This window comes from Lethenteron reissneri, chromosome 26, assembly GCF_015708825.2.
Source record: "Lethenteron reissneri isolate LAM-NWPU_2019-01 chromosome 26, ASM1570882v1, whole genome shotgun sequence".
Classification (NCBI taxonomy): Eukaryota; Metazoa; Chordata; class Hyperoartia; order Petromyzontiformes; family Petromyzontidae; genus Lethenteron; species Lethenteron reissneri.
In genome coordinates this window covers 18,790,186-18,818,137 of record NC_083804.1, presented here as the reverse complement: position 1 = coordinate 18,818,137, position 27,952 = coordinate 18,790,186, and the positions used below count along the sequence as shown (strand labels likewise).

Here is a 27,952-nt window from a genome sequence, read left to right as displayed (position 1 = left end):
AACAACAAAGACTCGTCAATTAAATCGTGAGTGGTTACGTAATGTTCACTTATAAATCGTGGCCTCTCTGTGTGTGCCTTGTGAACAAAGACCATGTTACCCGATACGCCACATATATTCATATATATGTCACATATATTCATATAGTCGTCATTCATGCTCGTTGCACCACGAGCAATGCAGCAGCAAATAGGCTCGCAAAAAAAAATCTTCATTAAAATAAGATCCCCCCCCGAACACAATCTTACGTAATTCTTTGCGTGATGACGTAGCATCAATAGACGCCGTGCTACGCGGTGACGTCATGCGGTCAGCCGTGCTACGCGGTGACGTCACTGCTCAGACGGTGGCGTGGTGCCGTCGGCTCTGCAGATTCCGTGCAGGTTGCTGATGTGATGGAGACGGAGGAGATGATCTAGGCGAGTTTATTTAGCACGGACGACGTCGCCCGATCCGTGCATTGATCTCATCCCATCGCTCACCCACGGACAGGTGAGAAACACCGGCGGAAATTGACCGACGGTTCATCAATACTGATATTTAAACCCGCCCATATGCAGATTTCGTTGTCGGTTAAATGCCCTTCATCTGTTACCGCCTGGTGTCAACCTCGTCGAGGCGCAGTTAAATGGGTGATGGGCAATTGAAGTTCGTTAACTCGATTGAAACGACCTTAATTTAACCTCGGAGCGAGTTGTCCATTGATATTTGTCAGCTTAATTCCGTCCTTTGACCCCAATAGGATGGCATCGGTTGAGATTTTTGGTTCAATGAAACGTGGTACAGTATACCACAAGGTGGCAACCCATTGAGATTAGTGATATGAATACAATGTCCCTTACTGAACCACGCCACTTGCGGAACGTTGACTGTTAAGAACATTCGCTAGAAGGGATAATGATGGATATACGAACCTGGAAATAGGATTCCAGCCAAATAAAATAACACGCCCAAGAGGTTGACCATTTTGATGATGGGAAATTGGGTTTAGGTCACGTTCAGGGGCGAGATGTCAGGAGGCCCTCATCCAGCAGTGGATAGATGAAGGCAGTTGATAGGTACAAATGAGAGGTTAAAACTTGTGGGCTTGGTGACCTGTTATTTAACCATGTTATCTACAGGGTCCTCCAGATGTCTTGGTAACCCCCATTGAATTATCTAAAGCTTCATATTTTTAAAGTAAGGTTTATTTCAAACAGAAATGAATATGCAAAGGAAAACATATTAGGGTTAATTTAATTGAGGGTCAGGGGTTGTCCATAAATGACGTCACGCACCTAGGGGGGGGTCAGATTTTTGTGACGATGTGTGACGAGGGGGGGGGGGGAGAAATGTGACGTCACATCAAAATGCGCAACTTTAAATAAATATAGAATTGTAATAACAACACTAAATGTTATAACAACACTCCTACAACATCAGAGTGCAGCGCCACATTAAATACGCACTACAATGACAATAGTTTAAAGCGATTTGAAGCATGTTTTATTTTCAAAATGAAAATATTTTTTTTGGGGGGGGGGGGCAGAGCTTTGTGACGTCATATTTGAGGGGGGGGGGGGGCTGAATTTTTGTGACGCCGTGTGACGATGGGGGGGGGGGGGGTCAAAAATCGTCTAAAATCGCGTGACGTCATTTATGGACGGCCCCTCACATCTGGACCAGCTTGTATATTCATTTTGTAATTTCAAGGCTGGATGCAAGCAATGCTGCTTAGTGGAGGTGGGGAAGCATAGAGGAGACAGTACATCAATAGATTTAGTTGCACTGATCCCCACAGTGTGTTCTGCACACATTAATCCCATGTCCAAACTTGTAATATACCTTTACAGAGACCCCCACCGTATCGCCTTAATAGAATTGGGGCAAGTGTTCTTTATTTAACCTCGTAGCGAGTTGGCCGAGGGTGTGGGGGTGGCCAGCACCACGCCTGACCACCTTTGTCTCCTTACACATCGCACTCGGTACTTATTTGAGGCTGAGTCGATCTAGGGGAGACCCAGGACTGGTTCAGACAGCTCCACTACCGTTCCCCCTACTTTATCTTGGGCCTTTACCACACATACTTTGGAAGGCTACTCTTGAAACATACAATACTGGGCAGTGCTTGTCATGTGATCATCCGCTTTTACAAACTACAGTATGGTGACCTATTTTCCCACTAATCCACTCAATCAGCTGCACCCAGAGTCACGCTCAAAACAGTCCACTGTTCGATTTATATTGCACCCGGTAATGCTTGTAAGGTTTCACGATATTATTGTAATCCATGCCAGAGTATACGGCTTTGTCTTGAAATTCCCAAGAGATGTCGGACATTTGGGGATCAGTAGCGCAGTTGTGAGTGCAATGCGCTTCAATTCCCGGTCATGGTTAATTTTAGTGGCCAGTGATATCTGAACTGTGGCTTGTCCCTTTTCATAAACCAGCGTGGTGAAGCATGGTCAAACAACGCCCATGACCGATACATTGTGGACATGCCGTTATCCAGTGGCGTATCAGCAAAGAGCTGTACATTATTATTGTACTGTAAAGTGAACTCAGAATGTTCTGTGTTTATATTTGTACTGGTAGGAACCTCCTTGTTCCACCAGCCCACAGGGGATTCTTGTGTCGGTCCGTCGTGCATCAAAAAATGGGAGGGGATGGGGCTGGGTGGAGAGGGGAGGGTGGGGAGGGGCTGGGTGGGGGGGCTGGGTGGGGAGGGAGGGGCTGGGTGGAGAGGGAGGGGCTGGGTGGGGATGGAGGGGCTGGGTGGGGAGGGAGGGGCTGGGTGGGGAGGGGAGGGAGGGGCTGGGTGGGGAGGGGCTGGTCTCCCCGTGGTGCCCTTATAAAACTCAACGTTTAACCTACTCACGCCGGCTTGTGCCCGCCCTCACAGTCGGGCATATTTGCGGAATACACCACGCCGCCGTTGACCCTGGCCATTGACCGAGCAACACAACGTTTCTACCAGCTCCTTCCGCAGGAATGTGTTATTATTCCGAATTGCAAATGACTGTGTGGATTGATCAGGAACAATTTTAGTTGGTTCATAGTTTAGCTTTGTTAATTATACACAGCCATTTCCCCGGGCTGCCAGCAAGTCCTGCACTTCACATGAACGCCCTTCATCTGTGGTGACATTTTGTCCAATATTCTCTTGCGAGACCTTGTAAGTATGATTTACTTTCAGAGAAGTAGATTTAAGCACTGGATGTTGCATTTATATGAATACATAATTTCATATCCATATTAACCATTCATGTCAAACTAGTGTATAATTCCGGTGGGATTTCATACCGGCCGTATTGGTTTCTTACCTTATTTCTAGATTTGAAGCTTTCGTGACTGCAAGGATTTATATTCTTAGGTTTTTTTCGGTAAAGTCACGTAGGTAAAAAATGTTAATTAATAAAAGTAAAATAAAATAAAAATCACGACGTTTCGGAGGCAACACAAGCTTCCGTCTTCAGGTGGAACCGTCACAGCACGATAGCTGTATCTTACCTTATCTAATCGGTGTTTCCTCAGAGAGCATATAGAGAGAGCGAGTAAGCCTACGAGCGAGTGGGCGAGTAAGTGACTATAAAAGCGTGAGTCTGTGGGTAAGTGAGTCTATAGGGGCCGTCCATAAATGACGTCACGCACCTAGGGGGGGGGGAGGGTCAGACATTTGTGACGATGTGTGACGAGGGGGGGAGGGTTTGAGAAATGTGACGTCACATCACAATGCGCAACTTTAAATAAATATAGACAACACGTTCTACTTAATTCAATAGACTTTTTAATAAATGTTTTTTCCTACAACACCAGAGTGCAGCGGCACATTAAATACGCACTACAATGACAATAGTTTAAAGCGATATGAAGCATGTTTATTTTGGGGGGGCAGACCTTTGTGATGTCATATTTGAGGGGGGGGTCTGACTTTTTGTGACTCCGTGTGACGATGGGGGGGGGGGGGGGGTCAAAAAACGTCCAAAATCGCGTAACGTCATTTATGGACGGCCCCATATTTGTCTGGAAGCGCAGTCATATACGTCATCAGCAGACTATGGTCACACGAATTCAGTGTCCGAAATACACATTTGGATTTGTCAAGTCCTAAAAAAATTGGCCAAAACTTGCACTGAATCAGAATCCAGATTCTAATTTGTCCCATCCCTAATTCCTACCATACGTCCACCCAGGGCCAGCATGGAGTCAGATCTGCTGCGAGCACAAGGCCACAACTCGGGCTCTTACAACAGCTTCGGGAGCCCAAGCGACGAGGACCCGGACGAGGTGGCTTCCGACTTTGTTCCCTTGAACTCCGACCACTCCTCCGGCCCTGACCTTCCCCAAGACCCCACAGCCGGCCTCAGGCAACTGACACGCGAGCGTCCATCTTGCATCAACACAGCGGCGGCGTCTTGGAGGACAGCAGAGCAGCCTACAGCAACTGAGGGGGTCATTGGTGAGATGATGATGAGATGATGAGCTTGTGTTCGTTTTGGGGAGTGATGGTAGTTTTGCACTGTGCTATGACCAGGGTTGGAATTCCTAGCATTGATGAACATTGCCATCACCAGTGGATACTTGTATCTATACTATAACCTGTTAGAGAGCTTCCTCTGTTTCACCGAAAAAGCCTGGGTCTGTCCATTGCTGGTGTTCTACCCCCACAGTGTCTGGGACTGTCCAATACCAATGACTTTCCCACGACTAAGCTTATTCTTCGTGGGCCATTCTTGTAAATCAGCGTAAGGCTGAATGTTTTTTACCTGCCTAACAAAACACAATCTTTGCGTTTGTTCCACGAGCTCTTGAATGTAATGTGATAATGAATTGATTCTTCAATTAAAATGAGTTAATACACTCGCATTGCATAAACAGCCATCACAGAGTCAGAGTCTAACTGGATGTGAATGTGTGTGCATCTCATCAGCATAACAGTGACAAGATAAACACAAATGTAGTAACAATGCCCAACGGTGCCATGTAGGCATGGAATCGTTGGGGACCAGGTAAACATCCTTGCAGGACACCGCAATGAACCGGTCTCATTGGACATTTAAGGTCACCCATTGTGACTTAGTGTTTCTCTAATTAAGAGCGAAATCATTGTAAAGTAGCTTGAGAAATCCCCATTGAGTGTTCAGATCGCGAAAGAAGGACCCCATGCTCAATGTTGAAAACACGGTACTGAGATTAAGCAGGATGAGGATACAAGCTTGACCCTTATCCGCGAACAGCAATACATCCCTGATCACCCTCATGAGAGTTGTCTCAGTACTGTGCACGGCCCTGAAACCTGATTGAAAGGGGTCAGATATTTTATTGTAGGCCAGATGCTGGTGGTGGAAACGAGAGGTCATAGCACGTTCCAGGATATTGCATAAGTAAGGGAGGTTAGAGACAGGATGTAAGTTGTTGGGAAGTTTTGGATCAAGACCCAGCTGTTTGAAGAGTGAGTTTGACTGCAGCCATATTAAAAATGGTGGGACCGTAGCAGTCTCAAGAGACTTGTTGAAGAGGCCAAGGACAAAGGGCCCCAATGCAGAAAGTCATCTCGTTAAATGCTACAGGGGAAGGGATCCAATAGGGAGGCTTACTACAGCTTCACTCAGAGGTTCGGAGAGCTGTGCAGCCCTGCAAGGATGAGTGGTGGTCGCGAGTTGCTGAGAAAATTGAATCTGACTTAGTAGCCCATCATCACAAATCACTCATTAATTGCATTAAAAAGTAGCTTGCAGTGCCACACCTATAACCATCTTTCGGAGAAAGAAGGGTGATTTGATCTGAGACCCCAGGAACAGGTTTGTAAGTTTGCTGAGCATTTCTGTGAGGTCTTGGGGAAGAGGAAATTCCTCAGCCCAGATAACATCATGAGACAAGGTGGGGATGATTCTGCTGGAGCTGCGGTTCCTCAAATATTGGAAGAAGTTGTCACCCCCTGTAAGTGGCTGGCTGAGGTATCATTTATTCATTAAGTACGGAAGGTGAACCAGAGTCTAAGATGATGAAACGTTCTGGGCATAAATAATCTCCCTAGCAAGCTGCTGAGGGAGGGTGATATTTGTGTGCAGATTGCCCTATATGACATCATTACAACAGTCTGGAATACTGGACGGTTTCTGCAGGATTGGAAGAATCCCCTCATGGTCCTCTTCCATAAGAAGCGGGACCACCAGATTGTAACAACTAATTGGCATTTCCCTCCTCAGTGTGCCGGGTAAGGTCCTGGAAAGGATTATTCAACATTGCCTTGCCAGGCATGCTGAGGAGAGGCTTGAGGAGCCCTAATGTGGTTTCAGGCCAGGGCAGTCCTGCACACACCATATTCTCTGTCAGTCTGCTACAAATCGGAGCTGGTCATAGGCACAATCCCCAGGTATGGAAACCTCTCCACTCTTTCCACCAACTCCTCATGAGTGATGGGGCATTTGTATAAGGAGAGTAGAGGTTTCCATACCTGGACATTGTGCTAATAACCAGCTCTGTTTTGGAAGCAGAGCTCTCACTCCATATCATTGAGGCGGCATTATTTTTTAATCTGTTGTGTAACGTGTGGAAGCTACCTGGCCTTTTGCTCCACAAAAAGCTTTGGGACTTTTCGGCCACAGTCACACAAAAGCAGTTCCAAAAGAATGAGTTTTGAATTTAGAGTGTTATGTTTATGGTGTCCGTGTATGGTGTTTGTGTGTTATGTGTGTGGTGCGTGTATGTACGGTATACGTTTTTGTGGTGGGTTTGCAGGCAGCACAGTGGTGGTGAGCGATGCTGGCGGAGGTGCTGGTGTATCGGGGTTGTCTCAGCTGCTGGAGATCTTGGAGGAGCCCATCCCAGGCGTGGGAACCTACGATGACTTCCACACCATTGACTGGCTCCGGGAGAAATCGCGTGACAGAGAGAGGCACCGCACAGTACGCTGTGGCACCCACATGAAGGAATGTGTAATCATGCCAGCACTTCAGAGTAGCAGAATTGTCTCAGTCTGGTCACTTAGCTGAACCAAAAATCAGTACATTTGGGTTTTCAGTTGATTTGGCTAGATACCAGCTCTGATTATAAAAATATAAATTTTACTTTTGGATTACAAATATTTATTTTTGTAGTAGTACCTGTGTAGGGCTGTTATAAACGGGCTGTTTGTACATAGGAGCAAACGGCGAACAAACACAGTGGGCGGAGCTCCGGGAGTAAACGGGGGGGGGGGGGTGCCCGCAACAACGTCCGCATCGGGCTGCCCGGCGGTTGTGATCCGGGAGGGGGTATAAAAGGGGATGTCAGAGAGAGCTCGGGGCTCAGTATTAGAACGAAGAAGGGAAGACTGAAGACCCGGGTAGCTAGAGCCCTGGACTCCCCTGAGACGCCGCCTTGTCAGGGCCGCGCAGGACCGAGCCAGCGGCGTGGTCCCGTGAACCAGAGTCAGCACTCTGGGATTCCGGGTACCGTAGCCCGACTCACCAGTGTCGGGCCAGACAGCCTCCCCTAGCCCGTTAGTGGAGGACTCGGGGTAGGTTAGGGATAGCTAGTGGTGTATCCCCAGTTATACGGGTGAGGGGGCCGATACCCCCTCTAGTGCTGTCCTGTCGTGACAACTTGTAAAATAAATACACGTGTGCCTCAACCTTGGTGTCAAGCGTCCTCACCGGTACTTCACCTGTGAGAAATATGGCCCATAGGGAGCAAAATAAAGAGGATCACTTCAAGTGATGTCAGACGAAGTTCTGTGAATTCTTCATCCATAGGCTGGTGTCTAAATATATGGGATGCAAGCCTTTCTCATCTATTGCATCACTACCCCACAGGCTATTGACAGCCTATTGCATGCAATCGGTTTCTATACAGTCGCACTACATCGCAGCTAATAGAGTTTGGTTCTAATATCTGTAATCGAGCACAATTGCAATCAAAAACGTATTCCAATCAACGAGCAGGTCACATGACCAATGCATAGCATGTATTTGAGTGTTTACATGAAAAGATTCCTGGTTGAGGTTAAATATGTATGTATATAGGAGTGTATATATATATGCATGTGTGTGAGTGTGTCTGAGATTGTGTCAATGTATGTGTATATGTGCATGCATGTTTTGTGTATGTGTATGGCGGTTGCATAATTGTAACAACTACTGGCCCATTCCCTCAGTGTACCAAGAAAGGTCCTGGCAAGGATTATTCTACATCACCTTGCCAGGCATGCGAAGGAGAGGCCCAATGTGGTTTTTGGCTGGGGTGGTTCTTCACTTATGCCATTTTCTCTGTCCGTCTACTACAGCAGAGGTGTACGCAATTTCAACGGGACCTAAATATCTTCTTAATTGACCTGGTTAAGGTCTATGATACCATAAATAGGCGAGGGCTCTGAGTTGTTTTTCGTGCTTTCGGGGTTCCTTACTCTGCGCGAGATCATTAAGGACTTTCATGATGGTGGACAGGCCTGGGTAAAGCTGCGTGGCTGGGAGTCAGAGCTATTCCCTGTTTACCTTGGGGTTTGACAGCGATGTCCTCTAGCTTCAACATTATTTAACATATTTTTTGACGACGTAGTTATAGAAGTTTTTTATGGTTGTACCAAATACATTTCTATCTACTACAGATACAATGGAAGGCTGATCGATGCCTGGACATGGTCAACCATGTTATGCATGCTGATGATCTGGTAATTGCTGCTCACTCTGAGAAGGAGTTGGGGGTTCTGCTGCTAAACTTGGAGCATGCCACTAAAAGGTGGGGCCTTACCATCAGCCCTACGAAAACTAAGCACCTACTTGGGTATTTTGTGTCATCAGACAATCCACCCTCGCAAGTTCCCATGAGTGATTTGGCAGTTGTGGAGAGAGTGGAAAAGCTTCCATACCTGGGTAGTGTACTTATAACCAGCTCTGGTTTGGCAGCGGAGGTTTCACTCCGAATCAGTCGAGTGGCATCTTTTCATCAACTTATCAACGCTGTTTGGAAGATACCTGGTCTTTCGCTGCACACAAAGCTTTAGGTCTTCTCAGCCACTGTTATTCCCTTCCTTTCTTTATGCTTGCGAAACACGGACCCCTCTGAAAGAAACATTCAGGCTGGTCTGCCTACGATCCATCCTAGGTTTAACGAGGGCTGGATTATGTGAGGAGTTCACAAATCCTTGAAAGATCTGGACAGTTTCCCATCAGTGAGTTCCACAGGCAGGCGAGGCTGCATTGTTTGGGTTATGTAGCCCGCATGCTCAACCAACGTATATCCAAACAGCTATTGTTTGGCCAGATAGAGGAGGCTAAATGGGTGCAGCACGGGCTAGAAAGGAGATGGACTGATCTACAGAAGGATGTGGAACTGATTTGACTTGTCGATGACTTGTATCAGCGATGTCAAGATCGGCCTCTGTGGGGGAGGCTCGTGAAGAATGCTATTCGGCAGTTTGATGCAGTTGCCCTCCAACAACAGCAGAGGGCAGAGGAGCAACACTTACAACAATGAGCAAAGTGCCAGGCGGATAAAATGAAGCAAGCTGGTACAGTGGCGAACACAGTTGGTACATCTACCGGTTATCTCAGTCACTCAACCCATGGCACCTGGATCTGTTCCGTGACCTCTTGTCTCTTGTCAGCCACTTTACGTGGCCTAAAAGTGCACCTACCCTGGCAACAAGCGTCGTGGTGACATCACCGCCACTTTGTCGCAAATGGCAGTAGTTGTTGGGGAGCGGTAGTGTAGTAGTTAGTGTGCTGCGCTAAGAACCTGGTGACCCGAGTTTGATTCTCACGTCCAACACCAGTGATGATTATCTGAACTGGTCCTGGGCCTCCCCTAGCCTGGCTTAGCCTCAAATGAGTACCTGGTGTGGTGTGTAAACATTGCCACTATAGAGACAAAGTCACCCGGGCGTGGTGCTGGCGACCCACCCCCCTCATGTGCCATGCCAGCCTTGATAGGTCCTCTATAACAGCACTTGCCCCAAAAGTCTGTTCAGGCTATATGGGGGATCTTTTTTTTAAGTTCAACACATCCACAGTGGTGTAATGATGAGTGCACTGTGCTACAAACCTAATGACCTAACTTGAGTGGAAAGTAAAATATGAACATGTCCTTCCCTAGGTCGACTCAGCCTTAGATGAGTGCTTAGTGCAATGTGTGAACAGCACTTGGGTGTGGTGCTTACCACGCCACCCCCCAGGCAGTGACCCGATATTAATATGTAAATTATTTGTAACTTTTAGTGTTTTGAGAACCGTAGTTTAAGCTATGAGCAACTCTTGTTGATGACTCTTGGAACCTAAAACTTTAAATTTCTAGAAATACTAAATCCCACTCCTTCATATTTACCGTCAGCTCATGTATGGTGCTCTCAACTTTTCCTTCCCATCTTTTTATCTCGCTGATGCCAACAATATCCCAGAACGATTCCTTTCAAGTATCCGCACACTCACTGCGTGTGACGATGGTCACATAGAGCAGGCTTCCTGTTCTTACCCAGTGATTTATAACATTAGTTACACCGAAATCTACCCTGCTGTCACCATGGATGATGAAATCAGAGCTGCAAAGTTTACTGCGGACGGACATTTTCTGGCTGCACTACCATTAGGGGAAGATTAGCCGCTGTGCTTCATGCCGGTCAGTGCGGGTTGGCGAAGATACTCACCTGACGAGGGAACACCATCACTCGCATTCAGGTGACCCCATCCACTTGATAGTTAACTAGAGCAGACTTATTTATTACAGGCAGACCTCGCTTAGCACTCAAGATGTTTCTGGAGAAGTGAACTAAAATGTAATCGGTGCTAAAAGGGGTTATTATACCATTGTATATATGGGGATCTGTCTTGGAAGTATTATTTCTTACATATGAGTAATATATGAGGGCTTAATTGGAGTATCGGTAATCGCGCTAATAATAATACAGATGGAAATACAGGTTTTAAAAAAAAGAATATTTTATTAGAATAACATCGGTATATTGTCCCAGCGCATCCACCGGATGCTCAAGACCCACACCCACCTGACGGACCTTGCGACGCGTGTTTTCATCAGTAATTTTTGGTTTAAATGTTTTTCAGTATGCTTTTTCTCCATGGCAAAGAGCGCTATAACGAATCAGCGTTCTGTGGGGTTGCACTCAGCGATGTCTTCCTGTCGTTTATATTCCATTTAAATATTAATTCTATTGTTGATTTGCAATTATTTTTTATTTTAATATTTTTGTTTAAATAGGTGTATATGTTGATGATTAGAATACTTTTTGTGAGGATCCTGTTTATGTTAATTATAATGTACATGCTGCTGATGATGAGGGTGCTCGTGATGATATTGGTGAATGGAATCGTGACCTCGCAAATCACAGCAAATCATTTAATTTCCGGCAGAGTTGAACCGTATTAAGTGGAATTGTGAGTAAATAAATCAATTGATGATTTGTTACATAACTCGTTGACATAGTGTCAAAATTATTATTATGATTTGTAGATTTGGAGTCGTCGTAAGAGTTCCGTGTGGGAGTTTTTGACGAGCGTGCACGATGCCTGGTCCGGGTGGCTGGTGGTAACGCTCACAGGGCTTGCAGCAGGTACCATCTGCACCATCATCAGAATCGTCAGCATCTTTCTCATAAACATCAGCATCATCACCATAAGCAACACCCGTACTGTGAACACTATTAGCATCTTCTTAGGTTTTTTCGGTAAAGTCACGTAGGTAAAAACATTAAAAAGTAAAATAAAATAAAATATTTTTATTTATTTTATTTTACTTTTTAATGTTTTTACCGAAAAAACCTAAGAATATGAATCATTGCAGTCACGAAAGCTTCAAATCTACTATTAGCATCATCACCATCAGCAACAACAGTACAGTGAACACCATCATCAATATCAACATCATCAGCATTCTTACCACCATCAGCACCATCACCAGCATCAATAACATCAGTACTCTGAACACCATCACCACAATCAATAAGGGAAATTGCCAGAAACGTCACCCTTGTAACATTTCTTCTTAAGATAAATGGGCAGGGAATTGAAGAAGGGACTTGTAAAGACCTGAGCATGGAGTTTAATGTTCCACATGGCAGAGAAAGGCCAACATTAGAAGACTGGGAAGTTGTAAGATGTGGGTGTGGCATAGAAATGTAGAAAATCGGTTAGATCAAAAGAAAGAGTAATTGAGGAAGTGCTACTGTGGGTCTACAGGAGATTGCCTAAACTATAAAAATCCAGAAAAGGCACAATATCTAGATTGGGCATTTTATCAAGAGGAGAAGTATTGCTAAAATAGGCTCTGGAGGAAAGGATGTTTGTGAAGGTACTGCTCAATAGATAGAAAATAGTTAAGTTGCCGAAATTAAGAGGAAAGCACAATATCCGACTGGATGGAGGGAACTTGAATGACGAAGCAGTGCTGAGGCAGAGAAGCCCATAACATCTGGCTGTGCTTACGTATATGGTCCACTGCTTGCCTTGTGGTGTACTTTTCCACAGGCATAGTTGTCTGTACCAGTATTTTCTCACGCGCCTGTGCATGCGTGCGTATGCGTGCAGGTGCGTTGGCAGGCTTGATCGATATTGCGGCCGACTGGATGTCACAGCTCAAGGAGGGCATTTGCCTGCCTGCATTCTGGTTCAACCGCGAACAGTGTTGCTGGACGTCCAACGAAACCACCTTCTTGCAACGAGACCGATGTCCACAGTGGCACAGCTGGGGACAGCTTGTGATGCGTACTGATGAGGTAGGACAGCGACAAGGGAGATATGGGGCATTCAGGAGGCTCAGGTGCATGGAGATAAAGGATCCATGGGACTGTTTGTGTAACAATGCATTATTGAAGCATCATTTAGTAACACATGTAAGAATCCATTATTAATTCAGATTTTTTTAAATTTTCATTAGCAAATGGTATTCTAATTCTATATCTGGGTTAATGCAGCGAATGAGGCAGAATATGCAAGTTTATCTCTTGAGCAAAATACAACAAAGTGAACAAATAACCATGTGCTGGAGGCTCCAAGATGACATGCATGTCTGATGTTCGATGGCTAAGCCCCCACAGGGCGGAGGGAAGAGACTGAACCGTAACTTGGTGAGCCTCCAGAAATAAAAGGCCATTGCTTGCTGGTGAGGAGAGGTTGCCACTTCCTCTGCTGAGAGCTGGACCGGTATTTGTAAATGAAGGGGGGCAAGGAAGTACCGAAAAGATCATTAAGAAGAATGGATCATGTCTTGGTACATGGTGTGGTCTTTTAGGCAAAACCAGAAGACATGAAAGAAGGTTTTTGTGTGGTTTGGTTCAAACAGCTGGGGCAGCCGGGGCTCTGCTGCGGGATGTATTATTTAGCTTGATGTGAACTTGTGTCATTGGTTTGTTGTTGTGGCTGTGCAGGGTGCCGGCTCCTATATATGTAACTACATATTGTACGTGCTCTGGGCTGTCTTCCTGGCACTCGTGGCTGTCCTGCTCGTCAAGATGTTTGCTCCCTATGCGTGTGGCTCCGGGATTCCTGAGGTGACTTTTCCTGCATCTGATCATCCGATTGGAGTGTCGTGTTATTTTTTACGTGTTATTTTCCTTTATCCATGATGGTGTCGGGGGTGCTATTGGTTTATTTAATGTTTGTTCCTGTCTGTGAAATAGACTGCAGATATCCATGAGTTTATCTATGTGGATGAACTCATGGATAATAGAGATATTTTGCCAACGTCCCCAAGTGATTTCTCATCGCTATACAAATACACAAACAATACGATTAATTGATCTCTACTTCTAGATTACTCATCTTGTCAGCTAGAAGACATGGATAAGAGGTGGCCATGTGGCTCAGAGGTCAGAGTGCAACGCTGGCATAGCTCAGATTCTGGCTTCAAATCGAGGTCGCTCGATCTGACAAAACTAAAATCTCAGTTGTAGTGAGTTTTTTTCTTTCATTCTGGTCACAAATGAACAGTTTTAAAACATCACACAAATATGAATTTGGCTAAATACAATCTCTTGACTCATGAAAAATACATGAAAAAAAATTTTCTCGTAAAATTTGGCAAAATTCCAGTTGACATTTACAATATTTATTATCTGACAAACAAACACCAATCTATTAGCAGAGTAAGTGGGAAAGTGTTGCCTTTGTGCAAAAAGATAAAAGGCCACTTTAATTGTTTTTCAGAAGAACTTGTGTGAACATCTCTGGTTGCAGCCATGCTTGGATATGCCATGGGTTTGTGAGAGATTAAATAAACACAACCTAAGCAATGAAAGGCCTCTAAAGGAATCTACACTGCTTATTTTGAAACACCCCGTGATGGTCAAAGTGGCAAGTTATTCAAACTAAACAGCTCCTCCGGTGCCTGCTCTAGAACTTTTTTTTATCTGTTTCTACATCTAAATTATTTTCCCCATTCAACGTCCCTCAACCCACATCTCAAGACCTTCCAGTCATCGTATGTCTTGCTTTGTAGAGTGCACGATGTGAATGCGAGGTTGGACTTTGAAGGGAGGTTGACTCATTTTGTCTGCGTGTAAATTCAGATTAGAGGGAAAAAAATTATCCTTAAATAACGGGATTTTCCACAAATCAATTTGTAGCATGGATAAAATCATTAAGTAGCGGTTATAAAAAGTCTGCTGCAAATAAGAGGCGCTGCACTGTTATTATCCAACACCATCTCTGGTCTTTTCTCGGTCGACTCGGATGTGTGTGTTCCTGTGCTTCTGGATCCAGATCAAGACGATCCTGAGTGGCTTCATCATCCGGGGCTACCTGGGTAAGTGGACGCTGCTCATCAAGACGGTGACGCTGGTGCTCGCAGTGTCGTCCGGGCTCAGCCTGGGCAAGGAGGGGCCCTTAGTTCACGTCGCCTGCTGCTGCGGAAACATCTTCAGCTACCTCTTCCCCAAGTACCGCACCAACGAGGCCAAGAAGAGGGAGGTGCGCGCCATGGACTTCATTCTTTTTGTTTAGAACACACCTCCGCTTTTAAAAGTTGAAAATAATATAATGTCAGCTGTTTCTGTTCCTTTGTTGCTGAATAACTTCCCATTGCTGCTCACGTGTGACCAGCCATTACGCTGAGTACGATGGCATGCGCTTGTAATCCTGGCACTTTTGAGGCAAGGGTTGGTGGTCATTCTGGTTTTGTGTAACTTCTAAACCTGCCCAGCTACGTGGTGGCCAGAAGGTGGCGGCAGAGGACATTACTTGTTGAATGCTTGTGTCGAGCTTTATTATTCCTTCATATTTGCGGGTTTTCTCCCGTATGCCGGTTTCCTCCTGCATGCCATACACTCATAAATGGAATTGGCCAACGTGTCTCAATGCGTGACTCTCCTGGTAAGGAGTCTTGTGGCTTGGCGAGGCTCTCCTGGATAAATAAACACCATTATGGTTATTTTAAAACTGCTTTCCTCTTGCTTGTTTAAATCTACTTCCCCACTGAGTGGCAGTCCAAGAAGCTGCCCTTTAGGTTCTCGTACGGTGAGCCCCCCACTATGCCATTTCCTCTTTGGTGATGTTCAACAAACATTCTTCATTTGTAATATTCAACATCTCAAAATACCTACATTTTACAGTCCAACCTCGTAGTTATTTTCATGTCGTACAATATTTGAAATATGTTTATTATATTTTATGCTTCTTCACGAGAGGTTTATTTTCCACGTCTATGAAGGTGACCAGTTTTGTTTCCCTCCGTCAGATGATTCATAACGCTTGTGTCACAGCAGGCAGAAGAAGTCCATACACATTCAAAACCTGAGGAATGTGTGTGTGGGTCTATCTACAGTATCTCTAATGGGCCTCAATGTCTATGTCAGAATGTTGAGCTGGTATGGCTGAGGGACTGCATTCAACCACCTGGAATGGATGCATCCGTGTACTGTATCATAGAGTTTAGGTAAAAGTGCATCTGTACAGACAATAGAGCGCTGTCTGCTTGTACCCCAGCCATTGTGTAAATTATACATTCCTTATCGGAGGCCAGGCACTCCTTAGATCATACTTTTAGACTCTCTGCAAAGTAGTACCTATTTTTATTGACTGTGATGGTATTTGGCTGATTTGACCCCCAACTGGGATTTAGACTTGTAACCTCCTGATCATGTTAATTTGAGCCATCTAATAACAATAGAGCTTGGTTTCATGCTCTTGGTCCATGTGTGCTTCTCTCAGGGATTTATAGTGGAATTATGGATCAGCCCCCTCCGCTGTGTGTGTGTATACATGTGCGTGTCACGTATGTGGGGATCGGTAATGTGGTGGTTGGCACGCTGCGCTATGTACTCGGCGATCTGAGTTCGATTCCCGATCATGGCCGACACGAATGACGATTATCTGAACCGGTCCTCGGCCTCCCCTAGGCCAACTCAGTCTCAAATGAGTACCTGGTGTGGTGAGTAAACATTGCCACGAGGGAGACAAAGGTGGCCGGGCATGGTGCTGGCCACCTACCCCCCTCATGTGCCATGCCAGCCTTCACAGGTGCTCACTTAAAGCACTTTCCCAAAAAGTCTGTTATAGCTATATGGGGGATCTTTGTCTTGTGTCATGTGTTCCCACGCAGGTACTTTCAGCTGCCTCTGCAGCAGGGGTGTCGGTGGCATTTGGGGCACCTATTGGAGGTGTTCTCTTCAGCTTGGAGGAGGTAATCACGTAATCTACACCACCATCATTATTGTCATTATCCACATTATTTGCAGCAGGTTCTCCAGTTATAGTTGCTGGCGGGCAACACAATCAAATTAGTGTGTGCTGGTGGGCTACCTGATGTCATATGTCACGTAATGTCTTAACGTCATTGTCTATGCGACATTACATTATGAGGTCATAACGCCTCTATATAATCATCGGCCATGATCTATCGATTGTTGGATGAATGCTTCCCCAAACCATAACCAACTTTTACGGTCTTAACATGCACCAATATATTGAGCACTTGCACACAAGTTGATTTTGTCTCTCAGTGTCCACGGTAAACGTCCTCTGAGGCATGCTTCCTCCTTTGGCTGCCACTCCATCGTTAGTCTCAACCACTGGCCATAATCCTGTCTTAGCAATGTGTCCTGCCCAAGCCTGCTCACTTTTCAATACCCTCAATACGATGTATCTAACTTCCGTGTATGTTCTCCAATGCATATCACACTGCGCACATCGTCATAATCTTCCCCTTCACCTGCTGCACGAACCATTACTATATCTTCAATCCTCGTTGACCACCCACCAAACTCTTCCGCCCCCACCGCCTCCTGCCCTCGTGGCGCTGACCTCTGGTGCAGGTGAGCTACTACTTCCCGATGAAGACGCTGTGGCGCTCGTTCTTCGCGGCGCTGGTGGCAGCGTTCGTGCTCCGTGCTCTTAACCCCTTCGGGAGCAGCCACCTGGTGCTCTTCTACGTGCAGTACCGACGGCCGTGGCACCTGCCCGAGCTGCTGCCCTTCGTCGCGCTTGGCGTATTCGGAGGTCTCTGGGGTGCTGCCTTCATCAAATTCAACATTGCCTGGTGCCGCCGGCGCAAGTTTTCCCGCCTCGGACACTTCCCTGTCACCGAGGTGATGGCCACGATGATGCCATCATCATCATCATCATTGACGTCATCGTTATAATTGTTGCTATGATTGGGAGGAGTAGTGGTCAGTGCACTGCGCTGTGAACATCGAAACTGAATTTGATTCATGGTCATAGCCACCATCAGGGGAGAGTGATATTTGAAACTGACCCTGACCCCTTTCCCTTCACCAAACCAGCATCGATTAATGTGGTGATAAATGGCTAAACCTATCCCTATCACCGATGTGGATAGAAGCCTTCATCCAACAGTGGAGTGAAAAACTGTTGTAAATAATTAATATGTATTACTGTTAGTATTATTTCCACTGTACACTGTGATTGAAGTGATCACAGTCAAGACAATCATGACTTTATTGTCATCATCTTTATTACCGTCATCCTCATCACCTGTATTTGAGGTGACTGCAACCACGAGACCATCTCCTTACACAGTTTTTCAGGTGACTTTAACAGCACACATCACAATTATCATCATTATCATTATCAACATCACAGTACAATGCTCCCAAATTGTATAGGCTAACGATTTAACATCACTCTGATCAACATCCACCAAATGCTGTTCTGGTTATTATGACAATGAAGATGACATTAGCACTCGAACTGGTTGTGTTGATCATGAAAACGTCTTGTCTCTTTGTCTTCAATGGCTCTCGTGTCATTTTGTCTTCACTCGGCCCTGACCTCTCTGATCACCCAACACTTCTACCTCTGTCCCTTGGCCTCCCTGTGCCCCCTTGCTCTTATGGATCATTTTGATGACATCACTTGCTTCCTGTGTCTCTCCATATCCTCAATGGCTCTCCGTGTCCATGCTCCACTACCCTTCTCTGTCTTTGTGTCATCTCTGTCCTTTCATATCTCTCTGTCAACCATTTCTCATGTGTTTCTGTGTTGCCTAGTTCCTCCTTGTCTCTCTGTTGCGCCTTTTCTTCATTATTGCTGCATCACCTCTTTCCTTCTCTCTCTCTGTCCGTCACCCCATTCCTTTAATGTCTCTGTGAAATGCCCTGGCATCCCATGTCTCTGTTTCATTCCCCATCTTTCTGTATCAAATTTTTCCCCCATTCCTTCCTTTCCCCCATATCATCGCTGTCCTTCCATTCCTGGTTGTATCTCCACCGGGGATGCAGGTGCTGGTGGTGGCGCTGGTGACGGCTGTGCTCTCCTACCCGAACCCATACACGCGCAAGAGCAGCAGCTCCCTCATCGCAGAGCTGCTGCGCGACTGCAACCCCTTGCAGCAGGCATCCCCACTCTGCGGGCTCTCCCCTCCGTCCTCCCCGTACCCATCGCCATCCTCCTCTCCGTCCCCATCCCCGTCGGGCCTCGCCGACAACGTCACAAGTTGGACCACCCCCGTCACCACGACCACAGCTGCGCCCCCTGATCTGGATTCCCAGAATGCATCACTGTGGCTGCTTGGCCTGGCCCTCGTCTTCAAGGTGGTCATCACCGTGTTCACGTTCGGCATGAAGGTACGTAGCAGTCGACCGAGTTCATAAGGTATAGAGCGGGCACCTGTGCTCATAAGGTATGGTATTTGACCAGTGAGTATTTGGTATGTGAGGGGAAATTGAAGTACTCAGAAATAAAACATCACACACATGCAGGATTAACACTCACAGACAGATTCAATCCACAGACAGACCAAATCCATAGAATCTATTTATGAACTAAGCTCATAGCTGTATCTTCATCTGGCCACCTTGCAGCCCATACCTACAGGCAATCTTTCATCCAACGGGTATGCTCGGGCTATCATCCACGGTGGCAAAATGTTAGATACCTTTCCTAGTATGGAGGAGGTTGTGGGTTTGATCCCAACCCTGATGTCTGTATATTTGGAGTTTGCATGTTCTCCCCGTGGTTGTGTGGATTCACCTCCGGGTCCTCTGGTTTTTCCCTTCACATTTAGACACATTTGTGGCCAGGTTGCTTCTGAAAAAGAGCTTTATAGCTCAGTGGGCCTTACCTGGTAAACTTAAAAGATTTTAGTTTCGTTTTATGTATCCAAGAAATAACCAAGATCAATATCATGCCAGTATTAAAGCATGAAAAACAAGAATAGGTTTTACCCTTTCTGGAAATAAAACAGGTGTTAAGACGTTCAAACGCCAATTAGAAACCTTTTGCAAGGGCATCTATATGATCAGAGTTTGTTTGCATGTGCACCACAAGTCGTCTGGTTAATGCAGACTTGCTTTCTCGCAAAAGGTTTCTATTTGGTGTTTGAACATCTTAACACCTCTCTTATTGCCAGAAAGGGTAAAAGCTTTTCTTATTTTTCAAACCTGCTTTGACTTTGGACATGTGACAAGATTGAGAGTATTCAATGTGATTAGGATGGAGAGAGACCCTCTGTGTGTTCCGACACACATGGGCTTTGTCCCAGAGTTTCAAAAAGTGCTTGGTGAGTATAACGACACGGCTACTGTGGTGCTTGTTGTTGTGGCTGCAGGTGCCGTCGGGCCTGTTCATCCCAAGCATGGCGGTGGGCGCAGTAGCCGGGCGGCTGCTGGGCATTGGGGTGCAGCGGATGGCATGGAGCCACGGCGCTGCACTGGGCATCGATGGCTGGTGTAGCCCAGGCACAAGCTGCGTCACGCCTGGCCTCTACGCCATGGTGGGCGCCACTGCATGCCTGGGTGAGCATGAACTCTTAACTGTAACCCTCAACTTAACCCTGTCACTTATCATGACCACTTAACCATAAATTGCTTTGGAAAAACAGTCACAGTTAATAAGAAAAATATTTTTTTCATTTTATATAGCGTCATTCATGTTAATTGCTTCCCATAACTCTGCACATTAATTATATATAAGGACCAAATCCTATATCTACTACCAAGCAAATGAAAACCCGACTTCAAAGCAAAAAAAAAGAATAAATAGCTAAAGAAATTGCACCAGAAAAAAAGGCACAAACAACAAAAATGTTAGTCCATTAGGTCACATCCCAGACCACAATCCCAACTTCTCAACAAAGCCAGGAAACCTTCACAGGAGGGGTGGTGGAATGCTAAAAAGTTATGACTAATTTAGATCAATTAGGCAAATGTCCAAAATGCGTTTACCTATTTTTCAGTGTATGCCTGGATGAATAAAATAGGCCTATAGTTCGGATTTAAATACAGTAGAACCCCTCTAAAAAGACCACCCCTGTTACCGACTAATCGTTTAGTGATGGGTCTCCATAGAGCCCAATGTTTTTGCTTACGGAGCATTCTCCTGTTAACGACGGGCTGTTGTAGGTACAGTAAATATGAATTAATGCATTTATTCTTTGGTTCTTTCGGTAAAGTCGCGTAGAAATAAAATAAAATAAATAATAGAATACGACGTTTCGATTGCAACACAAGCAACCATCATCAGGTGTGAATGCAAGCTCGGAGAGAGACACATATACAGAGAGAGAGAGGACAAACACAGACACGGAGAGAGACACATACAGAGAGATAGAGAGACACACAGAGAGAGAGAGACAAACAAAGAGAGAGACACACACATGGGAGAGACACATAGAGAGACACACACGCAGAGAGAGACACGGAAAAGGAGAGATTAGAGTCAAGAATGAAACCCAGATTTCATGCCTGTTGGCTAATATATAGATCAGAGTCAAGCAAACAGATTGCTAATGCTGTGAGCTAATAGATTTTCTTTCTCAACGAAGAGGACTTTAGTCTTTCCATTATTTGGGTGAACAAAATGTGTTGCGATACAGTCAGAAACTGCAGTGAGACAGGAAGATAGAGTGGAAAGTGTATTTAAATCAGATTGATTGAAATAATATAAATCTGTGCATCATCAGCCAATGAATGGTGTCTTATACAAAAGCTTGACATGAGTCTGCCAAGAGGACTAATATATACGGTAAATAGAAGAGAACCCACAATGGTACCCTTGGGAAACACCACGAAACAAAGGCTTGTGAGAGGATGTGACACCGTTTATAGAAACGTAATACACCCGATCAGAGAGATAAGAGAACTAAGTTACTAAGGCAACAGAGCAGCCGACATGGCTGTGAAGGCACTCGAGGAGAATAGAATGACCAAGAGTGTCAGATGCAGAGGATACATCCAGGAGAAGCAAGTAAGAAAGAGGTAACGAGTCAGTGGATAAGATAATTTGAGACGAGATGTAAAGCAGTTGCAGTTGAGTGATTTTTTTTTCTTCCAATACCAGATTGAATTTGGTCATCGAGGTTATTTTGAAGAAGATGCTTAATTATATGATTGTATATGCCACGTTTGATGACCTTGGATAGGAATGGAAGATTTGAAATACGGCGGTAGTTTGCAGGCGCATCAGGATTAAGTGATGGATTCTTGATAACTGGAGTGACAGCAGCTACCTTAAGCGCAAATGGAAATACCAGGGAGTAATAAATGAAATTAAAGCAGCTGAAAGTGAAACAATGAATGAAGATGGCACAGGGTCAAGACTAACGGTGTTTTTTAAGTTATGAATAATGTTAATGATGTCATTTTCGGAAACTAATGGGGGGTAGGTCCAAGTAGTGAGGAATCAGAAAAAAAAAACAATAAAACACAGATGGGATTATGATTGATGATCTAATATTTTGCACTTTTTGATGAAAGTAATAAACGATTTCTCTCGTTGAGCCACAGATGGAGTGAGAATGAAGGATGTTTTTTTTTCGATGTGAACTAATTGTTTTGTGTAATGTTTTTGAGTCCCCTGCAGCGTCATAGACCCGATTATAATAATAGTCAGTTTTAGCTTTGATTAGTAATTGGTGGTATGATTTAAGGTGATTGTTCCAAATCTGTAAATGAACTTCACCACTAACAGTGCTTGGGTGGAGGGGCACCCTGTAATGTGCAAGATGAGGTATCAAACCCCAAACTTAAACCCGAGTTACCCCCCCCCCCCGCATCCCCAGCGCTCTCGGCCTCCCACTTCCAGCCCTGCCCACTCCCCCCCCCCTCCAGCTTCACGTCCCTCTCCTAGCGTCCACGCAACGCTCCCCCCCCTTCTCTCCCCTCTTGCCCCTCCCCTCTCTCTTATCTATATAACCTCTTACCACTGCATCTCTCTGCCACTTCAGCAAAACATTGGTTTTCCCACCTGATGATGATTGCTTGTGTTGCAATCGAAACGTCGTGATTTGTTTTTATTTTATTTCTACCTATGTGACTTTACCGAAAGAACCAAAGAGTATGGATTCCTTGAGTTACAAAGCTTCAAATCAAGATTAAACCCAAACTTAATACAACTCGTGATCTGGACTATTGCTAAGGCACAGTAATTTATTGTAAAATTCACGGCTAAGGTGCAGGGAAGAAACAGTGATTCCTTGAAAGGTCACGAAATATTGTGAGGGAAAGCCTCCTGAAAAGGCACTTAAGATTTAAAAAAGATGTTGTTACTATTAAACACGTTACAAAACAACCATCATGATGATTCAAATGAATTAAACCAAGTCGATCATTTCAAGTTAGTTTTTGGGTATTTCAATATGATTTAGATAAAATTAAAAACCAAACAATCTTAATATTAGGTGCCGTTTTGCAGAGAAACACCCCAATGTGCCTCTGTTCACCCAGCAGAATACATGGGCACACCACAGTAAGTTGATTGGCAGGTACAATGTGGGTAGGCCCACCTCTTCCAAATACATCTAAACAGGTTTGTAAGAGTGGACCAAATACCTTCTGGGGATTGCTCTTGTGGAGGCCCTTCTGCCATCAATGATGTGAGCAAGCAATTACAGGGCGGAACCTCTCACTTTTTCAGTGCCTGTAACTTTATTTGACGCCCATTAGACCTACGTGTGCTCAGGTTTGCTACCTTTTAGACCTGGCTGCCAAAGAAAACAGAGCTCATAATATCTGTGATTTTTCCACGATTTATTTGCTTTCATTGCAGAGTATCACAACAGATGAGAAAATCAATGAATAGCATTTCCCACATCAACGCGGATTTGTGGAGTTTGACGATATAATTCTTAATGTTGAGGTTAGTGATACTCGGTGAATGACAGAATCACAATCCTCTCACTCTAAAGGCATTGTTTGAGAGAATGCTTAAGTTTGCCTGTATTGAGCGATCATTTTACTTTAGAAAAACCGACGAGATTCACAACAGAATGTGGCATCCTCATTTTTTGCTCCCAACACCTGCACACTTTACTACCGACTAATCCCCACCATCTCTTCCCTGTTCATGGAAGGGACATGAGGGTTGATTCTGAAATGCGCCTAGGTTAGACTCCCACCCTCCCCTATTTCTTATCCCCCCCTTTTTTTCTGCCACATCACACGTTGTGATAGACAGTCCTTGTGTAATTTGTTTATTATGGATATTTTAATATGTTCTAACCCTTTGAAGGCATGTTGGGCTGTATCGCTCTGTTTAATTCGGTCACGTAAAATTTAATAAAACTAAATACATAATCTTCTACCACTATAAGTATATTAATTATCATCAGTATTTTATCATACTCCTCATGATTATTACTCATTATCATCCGTATTTGTCATCATCGTCGTTTTCATTCATCTTCGATGTATCTGCCATGCACTGTCGTCATCATCATCAGCAGCAGCTGCAAGATTCACGACTCAAATTTAAACCCAGAATCGTGATGACTTATTGAATCATAGCAATGAATTGTCACATGAATCATCATATCCCTGTTGTGCCCTGCGTGTGCACATGCACCTTGCGTTATGCGCGCCGTATGCCATGATTGTAACACGTTAGCGTCTTGCTAAGTCAGGTTATCACATGTGACGCACGTGCGCTCGCCTGCGCTACTCATTCCCGCGTCACTCGCCCCCCTGCCAGCGGGTGTGACTCGCATGACGGTGTCGCTGGTGGTGATCGTGTTCGAGCTGACGGGCGGCCTGGAGTACATTGTGCCACTGATGGCGGCCATCATGACGAGCAAGTGGGTGGGCGATGCCTTTGGCCGCGAGGGAATTTACGAGGCGCACATTCGCCTCAACGGGTACCCGTTCCTCGAGGCCAAGGAGGAGGTGACGCACACCACGCTGGCGGCCCACGCCATGCACCCGCGTCCCGGTGAGCCGCCGCTCACGCTCCTGACGCAGGTCAGTGTCGCACGCCCTCGGGGTAACCTTGGGCAACCGCTGGACACCGCTCGACACCGCCAGTGTAGGCGTAACTACACGCCAGTTCCGCAGCGAGCAAACATGATATAGCCACGAGAAATCACATGCCACCAGACGATACCACCACTGGTAGCCGCACACACACACACACACCTTCCAATCAGCCTACTTCCACGCGCAACCACTTGCTGCTGTCATAGGTAACCACATTCTTCTACAAAGAGCAACCACAAGCTACTTATTGCCCTGAGTAACCACATGCTACCACCATAGGAACACATTCTTCTGCTATGAGCAACCACATTCTACTGCCACAGGCAACTACATACTACTGTCACGGGCAGCCACATACTATTGTCATGAGCAACTACATGCTACTACCATGGGAAAACACACGCACCCACAAGCTACAGCCATGGATGGCTACTCACATATGCATGCAGCTACACATGCAACCACATAATACTGCCATGGGCAACCACATGCTGCCACTATGGAATATAGAAGCATCATATGTTACTACCATGACCAATCACATAGAACAACATAATTACTGCAACAGACATCTACGTGCAATTGCATATCACCCCTAGCAACCATATTCACACAAGCCACCAACATGAGAAAATGCATGCAACCACATGCTACTGCCATAAGCAACCACATGAAAACATCAGGCTGCCTCCTCTGGCAACTTTGTGCAACTACACGAACTACAGCTACAAGTGGCCACAACGAAATTCTGCTCCCCACAGGCAACTGCACAATATCACTGAATTCTGTAATGTACATCTATATGCATTCACTGGTTGCTTCCACAGACAACCACATGCAGCCAGTGCTACTGTCAAGGGCAACTGCTACAGGAAACCACATGTTAGGGTGGTCAAACATGAAACTATTGCATCTGCATTTTTGCGTGTGTTCGACATATCCAATTGGGATCTCCGTGTGTTTCTGTGTATCCGTGCGTGACTTTGTGTGTGACTTTGTGTGTGACTTTGTGTGTATCCCCGCGTGTCCCCATGTCTTCAGGAGGATATGACGGTGGGCGAGGTGCGACAGCTTGTCCATGATTCCACGTGTAACGGCTTCCCGGTGGTGGCGTCGCGCGAGTCTCACCGCCTCATCGGCTTCGCGCTCCGCAGAGACCTCACCCTGGCTCTCGGTGACGCCGCCATTGCTGCTCCGTCCTCCAAAAAAACACACAGACTCACTCCGAGGAGTGGGGTGGCTCCGTAGGCTCATAATGGCTGTGTTAAACAACTGGGCCAACGTTGCCAGGGGTTGATCGTGGATGATGATGCTGCTGAACATCTCCCACATAAATCAAGCTTCGAGAGGTTTTACTGTATAGGGAAATGTCAATTGAATTTTGTTTGTCCTTGCACTTATTATGATGAATATGACGGCGATGATGATGGTGATGATGGTGACAGTAATTATGTTCATGGCATTTACGATTATGATTTTATTGGTGGTGGTGGTGGTGATGATGATGATGATGATATTTGATGACACTGGTGATGAATGATGATTACAATAATGATGACAAAGGCCAATATGGTATATGATCATTATCTACCAGAAATCCCTTCCCTGTTGTGACGACAGAGCGTGTCACTGGTAGTCTCTCCGTAAGTGTCCGCGCATTCATCTCTCCCCTGCCGCAGAGAACGCGAGCGAGCGGGCCGAGGGCCTCGATGATTCGTCACTCGTGCTCCTCGGGCCTCCGCGGGCGGACACCGCCCGAGCCTCTGTGACCTCCGAGCCTCTGAGCTGCCCTCTACACGCAGCGCGACCTCTCAAGCTGCGCTCCATTGTGGATGATGCCCCCCTCGCTGTGTCCGACCGGACGCCTATGGATACCGTCGTGGACATGTTCCGCAAGCTCGGCCTGCGCCAGTGTCTCGTCACGCGCAACGGGTGCGCTGGGACACAACATTCACATACACGTTAGCAATGCAGAGTGGGCGTAAAGTCTGAAATTTGGCACACATGTTATCTGGTCTGTGCTTTAAGCAGATGACCAATATTAACCAAAATTAATAGAAACCCATTTGTATGTATTAGTTTCAAATGGATTCAGCTGCAGTGTAAAATATTTTTTTTATTCCTAGGTGTAAATTATTTAGTATTTCAGCATTGCCCGGACTGATAGTCTGTGTTACACGGCTAAAACCTGCAAAATGCTGTTCGTGACCAGTTGTCGAAGGTTTGTTCATTGCACTATGAATCCAAATTCTTGAATTTGATTCCTGGTCCTGGATTACATCAGTAGCGATATGATATAATCACCTATCCTGGGCCTCATCGTTGTTGACTCAAATTTAATCGAGTACCTTTGGAGCTGTGCAAATAATAGCACCGGGGCAGACAAAGGTGGGGCCCGGGCATCGTGCTGGCCACACCACGGCTTTGTGTGCTGTTCTTTTTTCGTTAGGTACTTGTGTAATAACCGGCACAGACGAGATGAATATAATACGGAACAGCTTTATTTACACTGGTAACAAAATAAACAATTAAACTAATAAGAATCAACAGTCTAAATACAGAGATTTAATGCACTGGACTAGCCAAGACTAAGCTACGACTGATATGGACAAAGCCACACAGACCATTTGCACTGTTGAACGTACGAGTACTCAATATGTTTTTGCGGGATTCCTGCCCTGTGTGACTGCTGCCTCGGACGCTAAGTGACGATTCTTCGGACTGCAGGCCCGACCTTAATTCGCGATGGTCTTTTATCTTCCTCTCTTATCCACAGCTGATCCAAAGGCACCTTTTAATTTCCTCTGTCCGTTGCTTCCAGCATGTCCCACTTTTTAATCATCACTGTCCGCTGTTCTCTATAATCTCTGCAATTTATAATTATCCACGATTCTGCTTCACCATTTCCTGCGTGTCTCTGACTCCTCAGATCTCTCCCCTATCACCGGCCATACATGTAATGCGGTGTTTCCTCTCAAACCGCTGAGCAAGGCCGTAGCCCTGTCTCCGGTCACGCGCTGACCCCTAGGTGCCCTCGAATCTGCTCTACACACAGTCCTTTGCTGGACACTCCATGGTTTCAACCTCTCCCCTGATCACTTCCTCTGAACTGCTGACCAAAGCGCCTAGTCTGCTCACATGCTCCCCCCTCCCATCTCATATCCTTTACTGTCGTAGAGGAGGGGGTCTGAACACTTGCATGGGTGTTCCAACATTCGATTTGGCGATATAGCAGATATTTTAAATTTGTCTTTATGTGCGTGTGTGTTTGTAAATGGGGAGCAGTAGTGTTGTAGTCGTTAGCACACTGCACTATGAACCTGGCGACTCGAGTTATGTTCCCGC

At 45.6% G+C, this 27,952-nt stretch overlaps 1 protein-coding gene across 1 annotated transcript in view; it reads left to right on the top strand.

The window, feature by feature from the left end:
* Window positions 1-352: 352 nt before the first annotated feature.
* Window positions 353-27,952, top strand: part of LOC133347779 (H(+)/Cl(-) exchange transporter 4-like) — a 30,290-nt gene continuing 2,690 nt past the window's right edge. Inside the window, exons 1-14 of the mRNA XM_061560382.1 lie at window positions 353-492; window positions 4,173-4,438; window positions 6,721-6,887; window positions 11,422-11,521; window positions 12,495-12,682; window positions 13,334-13,456; window positions 14,667-14,873; window positions 16,504-16,584; window positions 17,216-17,488; window positions 18,641-18,985; window positions 19,969-20,155; window positions 24,327-24,592; window positions 25,649-25,781; window positions 26,287-26,539. Of these exons, the coding sequence (XP_061416366.1) occupies window positions 4,180-4,438; window positions 6,721-6,887; window positions 11,422-11,521; window positions 12,495-12,682; window positions 13,334-13,456; window positions 14,667-14,873; window positions 16,504-16,584; window positions 17,216-17,488; window positions 18,641-18,985; window positions 19,969-20,155; window positions 24,327-24,592; window positions 25,649-25,781; window positions 26,287-26,539 (2,582 nt within the window). The 5' untranslated portion in view covers window positions 353-492; window positions 4,173-4,179. The remainder of the gene's footprint in view (window positions 493-4,172; window positions 4,439-6,720; window positions 6,888-11,421; window positions 11,522-12,494; window positions 12,683-13,333; window positions 13,457-14,666; window positions 14,874-16,503; window positions 16,585-17,215; window positions 17,489-18,640; window positions 18,986-19,968; window positions 20,156-24,326; window positions 24,593-25,648; window positions 25,782-26,286; window positions 26,540-27,952) is intronic.